This window comes from Benincasa hispida, chromosome 9 (assembly GCF_009727055.1).
Source record: "Benincasa hispida cultivar B227 chromosome 9, ASM972705v1, whole genome shotgun sequence".
NCBI lineage: Eukaryota > Viridiplantae > Streptophyta > Magnoliopsida > Cucurbitales > Cucurbitaceae > Benincasa > Benincasa hispida.
Window position 1 is genome coordinate 68,967,644 of NC_052357.1, and position 11,010 is coordinate 68,978,653.

The following is an 11,010-nucleotide window of genomic DNA, read 5'->3' on the forward strand; positions in this document are numbered from 1 at the left end:
AACACTCCTGATAAATATATTATAAAAAATTCGGTGTTTTGAAAACTTTAATTATTCTTCAAAATCCGTTACTTAATAATAATTTTTAAAAAAAAATGTAATTGTCCCATTAATATTTGAAAAAGAAAAAACGGGGAATTTTAGTTATACGTAACCACGGTCCACGGTGGATTAAACCAGGGGTTAAGTGTCGTGGTTTAGTGGAGACTTTTGGAAAAGGGTTCGGTCCCGTCTCTGACTCTCGTAGAGCTCTCCGTTCTTTCACTTCCTCGAGGCCATAAAACTTATAAATACCGATTAATTATCCATTTTCCAATTCATTCATCTTTCATATTTCGAGCTTCTTCCGCTGTTCGGTCACAATTTCTCTGGTACGAACTTGCTTTTTTCTCTCTAGGTTTTCGTTTGTTTTTGCGATTTTCAGTTATGAGATTCTTTCGGTTAATTAAGTGTAATTGACGAACTCAAATCTTTTATTGTGTCTGATTTGAAATACAGAAGATACGAAAATGGAGAATGAGGGGAAAGATAACGGAGAATTTAGCTTTGTGAGCGGCGGCGGATCGGAGACAGGGCGGAGAGGATTGCCGAAGATTCACACGGAGAAAATCACGGCGACGACGGAGAGAGATATATGTCACGATGACAGTACGACGCCGGTGCGAGCTCGGACGCTGGAGCATCTTCACTCACTGCAGAAAAAGCGGTCGACGCCGACAACTCCATTGACGGACGCTCAGGGAGCTTTTTCCCCTGTTTCTGAAGCCGAACGCCAAAAGCAGCAGCTTATTTCAATCAGGTATGTATGTTAATACGACGTCGCTCTATCTGCCCTTCCGATTTTGGAAAGCTGACGTGATGGCGAGAAAGCTGTGAATTGTGATGATGAAAACGGTGAACTAGAAATGGGAATATTTCTAGAGCCATAATTGATTTTTTCTTTATTTTTTATTTTTATTTTTGTTTTTATTTGCCAAAGACGTAATTCACTGGTAAAAAGAAAAAAAACTGATTTTGTTTTCAGAAAAAAACTACACTAGAAATATTATAAAAAATAATAAATAAATTTATCACGTCATAAATTATAATTGATGAGTTTGCATTGCAACTAGCACCTAAATATTTTTCGTTGGGAGCCAACAAAGTACAAATTTTGATTATTACAATATTTGAACCGTTTTTTAATCTTTGAAAATGACTAATCAGATTTTAGAAATTTTCAGTTTGATGTATTTGAATTTTCGTGAAACTTTACAAACCTACTAAACTTAAAATCAAAATGTTGATAAAAACAGTCCATCAATAATGTAAATATAAGGAGGAATTAATACGATTGACCCTTAATAGAGGTATTTATGATTGATGATCCGTCTCTCACAAATGTATGATATATAGTTTATGGTCATGTGTATTGTAGGTCTAACACGATGACCATTTTAATCGCAATTTTTATTTTACTGTTGTGTTTTCCGTTTTTTTCTCACAATTAGTGACCCTATCGTGCTAGGAACAGATGATATACATGACCATCCCTAACACAATATGTAAGAGAAAATGCGATAATAGGTTATAACGTAAATAAAATGTTATATATCGGTTGTGAAGTGTTGGTCATCAATTATAAATACCCTTTGAGAGAGTCATCCGTTGAAAACCTCTTCCATTAATCCCAAAATTGAAAGTTGTGAATTTAATATGTATTTTGAAGTTATAAAAAGAGCCTAATAAATACAAAATTCAAAGTTATAGATTTATTGGACAGTTTTAAAATTCAAGTTTGTTCACCATATCCGATAAATTAACCACAATTTATTTATAAACAGTTTCGTAAGTTATTGCATGTCTATCATTCAGGCCTAAATTATATCAAATGAGTCATACTATTACAGGATCAGAAAATTTCTTTTCAGTCAACTTTTAGATTTAATATTTATTTGACTTTAAATTTTTGGAAATTTATTTTGTAAATATCACTTTCATTTTTTTTTTCCAAAAGAGTTTTCGAAATCCAATTTTGAATTGAAAACTGAGAGAGCAAAATTTCAGTTTTGTTTTTAATATTTGAAATTTGACCAAAAAATTTAGATGCTTATCTAAAAGATATAAAACGTTTCGTTAAAAAAGAACCGTTAGTTTGGAAGAAAGAATGAGATTATAATGTAACGTGGGGGTGTTGAAATTTGATACGTGGCAGTGCGTCACTGGCGTCGCTGACGAGAGAAACTGGGCCGAAGGTGGTGAGAGGCGATCCAGAAAAGGCCGAGGCCCACAAAGGAACAGTACTGGACCATCACCATTTTGGTGAGCCCATTTTGAACTTGAGTGACAGTGCCCTCAAGTTCACCCACATTCTCTACAATCTCTCCCCGGCCGGTAAGTAGCCTCCTCCCCGTTTCTAGGCCGTCCGTTTCCTCAGATGAGCATGAACGGTGCTGATTTACCTTTAAAAAAACAACAGAGCTTTACGAGCAAGCCATCAAGTACGAGAAAGGGTCATTCATAACGGCGACAGGGGCTTTGGCCACTCTTTCAGGAGCCAAAACAGGAAGGTCGCCTAGAGACAAACGAGTTGTTAAAGATGACACCACTGAAAACGAGCTTTGGTGGGGGAAGTAAGTACATCCCAAAAAAACAAGGATTAATCAAGCGTCGTCGTTTTGACATAAAATTTTGACATTTCTATTGATTCTGTGTTGTAGGGGGTCGCCTAATATTGAGATGGATGAACACACTTTCTTAATCAATAGAGAGAGAGCTGTTGATTACTTGAACTCCCTAGATAAGGTAAAAATATATATCTCTTTTAGGTTTAAGCTTTAACTAATATTTAAGTTTTTGTTAAATTAAAAGCTTAGTCAAATGTTTCAAAATAAGTCCTAAACTAATATTTAACTTTTCGTTAAATTAAAATGCATAAAACTCACTCCGTAGTTGTAATTGTACTCTCAAACTTTTAATTATAAGAATTGAGCCCTCAAACTTATACCAATATTAAAATTGAACTTACATAATTATAGAAATTATAACAATCATACAAGTTTGAGGAGTCCATTCTTATCATTTGGGGGTTCAATTCTTATCATCACTATAAGTTTGAGTGTCTAATTTTAACACTTATATAAGTTTGAGTATTCATTGTTTAAATTGAAAGTACGTCATACTTTAGGGGGTGGTTTTATAATTTGTTTATAGTTTTTTAAACTATCAATCTTGTTTACTAGGTTGATGATATTTTCAACGTTTTATAAATTAACGAATCTATTAAACATAAAATTTGTTGTAATAAGACATTGACTTTTCATTTGATATACAATATTTTAGACACGAATTATAATACAAAAGACTTTCAATACTATATTTAAATTTCATTATTATATACCTTTTAGCCCACTCCTCGCTTGGTCTAAAGAGTTTGTAGGCTTTATGACTAAAAAAATTCATCAATTTGATGCTTTATTAATAAGGAGTGCTCAAAAAACCCCATGACCCGAAAAAATCGATCAACCCAACCTAATCCGTGTTGTTTGGATTGGGTTATCAATTCATTTGGGTTGGATTGGGTTCATAAATGAAAATTTTATGGATTTGGTTGGTTTATGGGTTCACTTAATATAACCCGAACCAACCCATATTTATTATTAACTTTATTATTTTTTTTTTACTTATAACACAATTATTTATAGATAATTGATTTTTTTATTTAATTCAAACATTTTTTGAATAATTTATTCTTCAACCACTCTTAAAAGTAACTTCTTTGCACTTTAGAAAAAAAAAATTCACTATATAAATTGAAATTGAGTTGTTAATCTTAATTTAATATATAAAAATAATTAAATTAGATTTTTACCCATTTATGTTTTACTTCTTTTTAGAATAAAATTTTAAATAAATGACATGATTACCCGAACCAATCCAACCAAAATATTTCATGGTTGGGTTGGGTTAGGTTCATTTTTTAATAAGGATTATTTAGGTTGAATAAATTTACAACCCGAATAATTGGGTTCGGTCTAAAAAGTCTTTCAATCCAATCAATAAACACCCCTACTAAATACTCTGGAAATAGCTTACCTCATTTTATATATTTATATTTCAACAGTTGGAAGAAAAAGAAGTCAGAAATAATAATTGGACATTGTAAAAGTCTAATTTATTTAAGAGGAATTAGATTAGTTGACCTTAATGCCAGAGGGAGTGGGTTGTTTGAAAGTCGTTTCTTGCGATGCCCAATTGAGAAGGGTTATAATTTGTTTTATTTAATGAGGTGGCAGTGACAGTTGAGAACCATGGTGGATACTTTATGGTATTAATTAATTGATTAGTGTATAAAAGTATCAAACACCACGGAATCAAGTATGTGTTGGGTCCACGTCGACATCACCCCCATTTTCTTAGATTACATTTCATGGTGGGTTGCTTTTCCATGATTTCAGCTATCTTGCTGGAATAATTATCCATTCATGAAGCAAATTTCCGGTGTTTTAATTATTTAATATACTTTCCTCCTCTACCCCTCACAAGAAACAGATTATATATATATATATATATATTAAAAAGTTGTTTTTTAAATATAAAGTATAATATATTAAAAAGTATACTTTTACATATATATACATATTTTGGTTTGTTCAATCATGAATTTATTGGACTAGCTCGACGGACCGATTTAAATATTGTTCAAGTTTGGCTTGATTTTCAAATTATGTCCAGATTCAATCTAATAAATTTAGGTTGGATTGGGACAATTAAAGGTTGACTTTGGGCCAAGATTGGATCGAACCTAGACTTAGACCAACCTTTGGGCTTTGAGCCCATTGATGAGGATGTTTGGTTCAATTTTTAAAAATTTTTAAATTGAAAATCAATCCAATTAATTTGGATTTTCAAAAAAATCTGTGTTCAATATTATTTCTAGTATACTAATTTAACTGTTACTTAACCATCTATTACATTGTAGTTGTTTAGGGGAGATTCCCATTATTGAAATATAGAGAAATTTGCCATTGAGTTCGAGTTAACATCTCCATCGTAGTTGTTTACTTTTTTTTTTTCCCCTTCTTTTTAATGAATATACAATACAATTAATTTGGGGTCCTAGATTCACTGGTAATGATAACTTGTGCGACTCTTTTTCCAGGTATTTGTGAATGATCAATTCTTGAACTGGGACCCTGAAAACCGAATCAAAGTCCGAATCGTTTCGGCCCGAGCTTATCATTCCTTGTTTATGCACAACATGTAAGCAAATCATTAACAAAACACATTAGATTTCTCTGTCAAACATGTTTTTGCTCCATGTCATATGACAACAATTGGAATTATATTCAACTCAACTGTGTAGTAATTCCCAAATTCATACTTGTTTTGATGGTAGGTGCATTCGACCAACTGCTGAAGAGCTCGAGGACTTTGGAACCCCAGATTTCACAATATACAATGCTGGGCAGTTTCCTTGTAATCGTTACACTCATTATATGACTTCTTCCACCAGTATAGATATGAATCTTGCTAGGAAGGAAATGGTCATTCTTGGTACTCAATATGCCGGGGAAATGAAGAAAGGTCTCTTTAGTTTAATGCATTATCTCATGCCAATGCGTCAGATTTTGTCTCTTCATTCTGGTTGCAACATGGGCAAAAATGGAGATGTAGCCCTTTTCTTTGGATTATCAGGCATGTCTTATTATGACTTCTTTGAATTGGTGTTCTTAAAATCCATGGGCAAAGCCTTGAGGATCATTCTTTATTTGGTAATGTTTATACAGGTACTGGAAAGACCACGTTGTCTACAGATCATAATAGGTACTTAATTGGGGATGATGAACACTGCTGGAGTGATAATGGTGTCTCGAACATTGAAGGCGGTTGCTATGCCAAATGCATCGACTTGTCGAGGGATAAGGAGCCTGACATTTGGAATGCTATCAAGTTCGGAACTGGTAACCTACAAACTTACTCTCTTAGGCCCGACTTGATAACCATTTAGTTTTTGAAAATTGTGCTTATTTTTCACTATTTTTATATCATGATTTTCATCTTTATTAAGGAACCTTTTGGATTTACTCTTAAATTCTAAAAATAAAATCTATTTTTTTTTTTATTTCAAAATTTAGAGTTTGGATTTTGAAAATATCCATAAAAGGTAGATAACAAAATAAAGGAAACCTATAGATTGAAGTCGTGTGTACAAAGCTTAAAAAAAAAAAAAAAATTATCAAACGGAGGTTGCTATACCATTTTCAATCAAGAAAATTGATTGCAGTAGTTCCCATATACTTACCATTTTGAATCACAGTAGCCTATATTGTAGTTGTCTTTTGTTGAGTATAATAGAAATTCTTATGTTTTTGGGCTACCTGTTTATGTAGATTAATTAAATTGTAGAGCTTGTTCTTTGTTGTGCTTGTTTTTGGCTGCAGTTCTTGAGAATGTGGTGTTTGATGAGCACACTAGAGTAGTCGATTACTCGGAAAAATCCGTTACAGGTATTAATTAAACATGACTAGATGAATAAATTGCCTTGAATGTACCATTTATGCACATCGACTTATTATCCCTTTGATCTTGTCGATACAGAGAACACTCGAGCGGCCTATCCCATTGAATACATTCCTAATGCTAAAATCCCCTGCGTTGGCCCTCATCCAAAGAATGTTATTCTTCTTGCTTGTGATGCATTTGGAGTTCTCCCACCAGTAAGCAAGCTGAGCTTGCCTCAGACCATGTACCATTTTATCAGTGGCTACACTGCTTTGGTATTTATCTACTACTCAACTCAATCATTCTATCCATAATACTAGAAGATGTAATCTTATCGAGCTTAAATCTTTGTTGCAAAATCAGGTGGCTGGAACTGAGGATGGTGTGAAAGAGCCACAGGCAACATTCTCTGCTTGTTTTGGAGCAGCATTCATAATGTTGCACCCATCCAGGTATGCAGCCATGCTAGCTGAGAAGATGAAAAAACATGGTGCCACTGGATGGCTCGTAAACACCGGTTGGTCAGGAGGAAGGTACAAGATGACATATCTTTATTAAGCACTATGCAGCTATAAATTACGCCTGAATGATCATGAACTAAAAAACTGACCTCTCTTCCTCCCCATTCTTCTGCAGTTATGGAAGTGGTAACCGGATCAAGTTAGCCTACACGAGGAAGATTATTGATGCAATCCACTCGGGATCGCTTTTGGAGGCAAACTACACCAAGACTCGAGTATTTGGCCTTGAAATTCCTGATGCTATTGAGGGAGTTCCTTCAGATATCTTGGATCCAATAAACACGGTTAGTTGAATAAGAATTTTGATCACATTTTCACTTTCAATCCTTTGTCTTAAACCCTTTTTGTTTATGATCATTTGAACAACAGTGGTCAGATAAAGATACCTATAATGAGACACTACGGAAGCTGGGGGGTCTGTTCAAGAAGAATTATGAAGGGATCCATACTTACCAAGTGGAGAGGGACAGTAAACTGGCTGAGGAAATTCTTGCAGCTGGTCCAATTTTGTAATAATATGGTAAATGAAACTCTTCAAGAATTTGGATGATATCATGAAATGACTGGCGTTGGGTGAATTTTACAAATGCAAGTGTGAAAGTTTCAAAGTTGAGAGTTTTTGTTAATAAACAGGATATACTGATTATTTTTCCTGTGATATCTCTAGTAATGTTGTAAGATCATAATGTTTGTATTACTTGTAATTTGTGTTTTCAAGGCCTGAATTATTGTATGGCCTTTTAAATTATAATTTTATAGCAAAACTTACGGACAAAATGTAATAGATTTACAATCCGTCATATTAAATTTTAATAGTTTAAAATCTTTCTTTTGACAGATCAACTCTTGTTTCATATTTTAGTCCTCTACTTAAGAATAAGATCAATTAACAATTTTGTTGTCAAATATTGATTTTGAAATTAAACGATCATATTCATTAATGAATTAACTTGCGTATGTGATACATTATTGTTTTCTATTGTGAAAATTCCTCGAAAGGAGGAAGGGGGGTTTTGCTCTACTCATTGTACATGTTTGAGAATAATTTTCAAAATATTAAAACCATTTTTATCATTTTTAAAATCACTGTAAAACACATCTTTAATCACTCAAAATCAATTCAATGTTTAATTTTACACTTTTAAATGCATATTTTATACTATTAAAATTTATTTTAAAGGATTACAATTTTTTTTATAAGTGATTTTGAAAACGACACAATTCTTTCATACAATAGGGGTGTAAGATTCAAAACACGGACCTCATAATTGCTAAAACATCTCAGATACTAGTTGAGCTCTATACTTACTTTAACAAAAAGGATTTTCTACGGCTGCAACAGCTTTAAAGAACAGATGACACTAATTCACAACATCCTTAATCACATCACACAAAATTGAAATTCAAGGCTTAATATAACAATCAAAAGATGTTACAAGGGAGATGAATTACACATCTAAAATGGCATACGTCGCTAGTAAGATTTGTTAATATCTCAAGGAAAGAAAAAAGACCGGTCAGCAGAAATCAAATCTTTTGCAGACCAAAGTTAAGTTTCACAAGTAGAAAAGAATAAGGCATACTGGTATAATCTTTTGAAGGACAATCCAAGAGAGAACAATGGTAAACAAAAGGTGAGTAGCTGATGTATCAACATTTATGAACTGAATCCCAGAAAATACATAACTATGTGTATATGTAACTGAAGGGCTGTAACCTCTGCAGTTAAATTATGGGCCGGGGAGTCGAAGAACAACCTCTAAATTACAACTTTGGGGTCTGATAAGTTTTATTTTCCAATTGTCCATAAATGTACGAGGTCAAAAGTTTCACTTTTATGGCCATGACAAGTTCATATGCTTTCTAAGATTCACTGGTCGATGTTGTGTTGTCTTTGTGCTTGATCATACCAGAATCGACAAGAATTGGAACCTCAGCAGCAAGCCATGGTGCAAGTCCCAAACAAAGAGCGTGAGCAATTCCAAACCTAGGACTGCAAAACAAATTCCAAATCAGGCTGGCTATTTCTTTACACAGTAAGTTCTAAAGCATATCAATGGCAAGCTGAAAAACAACATGCAATGATCCCAACAACAGCTCCAAAACAGTGATAATCTTAAAATTTTTAATCCTTTCCAAGAATAAAGGACTCGATAAAGTCAATAACACAAACGAAAATGCCAGAACTACGGACGCTTTGATCTTTTAGATGTGATTGCCAAAATGAGCATAACTACGCAATAATTAGCATTTAGCATGTACATCTTTCAAGTCGGGCTCAAATCCCCCTACCCCACTTGGTGTACTCAAAAGGAAAATAATAATAACAATAATACGGGATTGTCTCACTTTATACTGTCGTCATGTGAATTAGAATGAAGCTGAATCCTGTGTGGTTAACCATATTCTTAATAAGAAAACATATATATGACATTGATGTCTAAACTATCCTCGTCCTATTGATTTAACTAAAAGGGATCACATGATTCATGTAAGATAAAGTTTACATCGGATAAATTGTGAACAAAACTGGTTCCAAAGATGAATATCTGGGGATAAGAACTTATAGGTTTAAGGTTTTCATTCAAAATAAGACGTTCACTGCCAATAATTTGGAAAAGCAGAGCCTGCTGCGAGCGATACATATCATAGCAAGCAGGCATTCTAAATATCCTAAACCCTAAAGTCCTAAAGAACCAGTTTAAAGCTTTAACTACAGGCTAACATGATGTAAACCTCATATAGTGATTCAGCCTTTCCAGAAAGTGGGCAGTTCTTCGCGCGCGCGCGCACACACACGTGAACTTCAAGATTTTCTTTTTCTTATATCTAAACCATCGTTTAAATGAAGATAAACGAAATTACCAATTTTTCGCCCAGAGAGGCTTGAAGTGAATGGTTAAGCAGATCTTTCCGCCTCTGTACATCTGAAATAATCCACAACATCTGTTAAAAAAGGGGTTCAAGGTTGAACTACGAAAAACACAGAATTTTCAAAACATTCGAAATCAATCGAAACTCAAACCTTCTGGGTTTTTCCATCGAGCTCCGGCAGCTCAAGCTCCGGCGCTGTAGACGGATACGTGACGGGAATATCGAATTGAAGATCAAATTCGTACTTGAGAAGGTTGTGGATGTACCAGCACTTTCCGGTCCATCGTGTTCCTTCTGGATTGGCAGCTGAGATCCTAAACCAGTCGTTGTCATTTGACTTGTTCATCTGAGTGTAGGCGATCAATGCCTTGTACTCCTCCTTCAGCCTCTGTGTCCATGCCGCGCCATCTCTGGGCCCGGCTTTCGTCGTTAACAGAGGGATTTGGGTAAGCGTCGACTTAGTATTCGGATCCCAACCCTCCATAGTTCTTCTCTGCTAACCCTAACCGAATCCGATCTCCGTCGAATCCTGCAACTCCCTTTTTATGTCTCGTGGGATGTGGCCGTAGGATTTTTTTTCCTTTTTTATTTTATTTTATTTTTGCAATTTGCCAAAACATTCCCAAAGAATTATGGGAAAATTTCACAAAATGACCCAAAATCCAAAATTTTTTTTACCAATGACCTCTTCATGAAAACTTTTCTACCACTAATCTTTTGTCCATGTGAAATTCCAAAATTACCTTCAGTTTTTAAAACTACTCAAACTGCACCACATTTCTTTTTCCTTCAATGATTTCTTAACCATTCATTCAATGTGCATTCAATACAACACCAACATTCCACCAAAACATTTATTGCTAACTAATATTCTACCAATAGTGTTCAATAACATTAATATGAAGAGAATGGAAGATCAATCTTAGTATTCACTTTCTGTCGAACTCCCCACGAAATTCTCTCATTGTTCTCTCGTAGCTTTCTCTCAGAGTTTTAGTCCAACATTTTCGTTGATCGTTTTCATCGTCAGATTCAGAAACGGAGAGAATGTAAGTGATATTCTATGATTTCTTGTCCCATATCACTTTCATAATAAATGTCGTTTAGCATTAAATGAACGATCGTATAGTAA

At 34.2% G+C, this 11,010-nt stretch overlaps 2 protein-coding genes across 2 annotated transcripts; one reads left to right on the forward strand and one right to left on the reverse strand.

Moving 5' to 3' along the window:
• Positions 1 to 208: 208 nt before the first annotated feature.
• LOC120086378 (phosphoenolpyruvate carboxykinase (ATP)) lies at positions 209 to 7,781 on the forward strand. The gene is made up of 13 exons (XM_039042995.1): positions 209 to 371; positions 499 to 799; positions 2,195 to 2,373; positions 2,459 to 2,612; positions 2,700 to 2,784; positions 5,141 to 5,241; positions 5,378 to 5,676; positions 5,769 to 5,942; positions 6,423 to 6,488; positions 6,580 to 6,758; positions 6,847 to 7,016; positions 7,120 to 7,288; positions 7,374 to 7,781. The coding sequence occupies exons 2-13, from the start codon at positions 510 to 512 to the stop codon at positions 7,515 to 7,517; spliced, it is 2,010 nt and encodes a 669-aa protein (XP_038898923.1). The 5' UTR covers positions 209 to 371; positions 499 to 509; the 3' UTR covers positions 7,518 to 7,781.
• Positions 7,782 to 8,567: 786 nt separating this feature from the next.
• On the reverse strand, positions 8,568 to 10,440 carry LOC120085005 (ubiquitin-fold modifier-conjugating enzyme 1). Its single transcript, XM_039040820.1, has 3 exons — positions 10,030 to 10,440; positions 9,870 to 9,931; positions 8,568 to 8,997 (listed from the first exon to the last, which is right to left on the reverse strand). The coding sequence occupies exons 1-3, from the start codon at positions 10,360 to 10,362 to the stop codon at positions 8,868 to 8,870; spliced, it is 525 nt and encodes a 174-aa protein (XP_038896748.1). The 5' UTR covers positions 10,363 to 10,440; the 3' UTR covers positions 8,568 to 8,867.
• Between the last annotated feature and the right edge of the window lie 570 nt (positions 10,441 to 11,010).

What these genes read in the sequence shown, in the direction of transcription:
- LOC120086378 (XM_039042995.1), top strand. Translation starts at nt 510, where the DNA reads ATGGAGAATGAGGGGAAAGATAACGGAGAATTTAGCTTTGTGAGCGGC. An exon ending in CTACAATCTCTCCCCGGCCG is followed by an intron (nt 2,374 to 2,458) that starts GTAAGTAGCCTC and finishes AAAAAACAACAG; the next exon opens with AGCTTTACGAGCAAGCCATC. An exon ending in CTCGGAAAAATCCGTTACAG is followed by an intron (nt 6,489 to 6,579) that starts GTATTAATTAAA and finishes TTGTCGATACAG; the next exon opens with AGAACACTCGAGCGGCCTAT.
- LOC120085005 (XM_039040820.1), bottom strand. Translation starts at nt 10,362, where the DNA reads ATGGAGGGTTGGGATCCGAATACTAAGTCGACGCTTACCCAAATCCCT. An exon ending in TCGATGGAAAAACCCAGAAG is followed by an intron (nt 9,932 to 10,029) that starts GTTTGAGTTTCG and finishes GGATTATTTCAG; the next exon opens with ATGTACAGAGGCGGAAAGAT. An exon ending in CCTCTCTGGGCGAAAAATTG is followed by an intron (nt 8,998 to 9,869) that starts GTAATTTCGTTT and finishes TTTGTTTTGCAG; the next exon opens with TCCTAGGTTTGGAATTGCTC.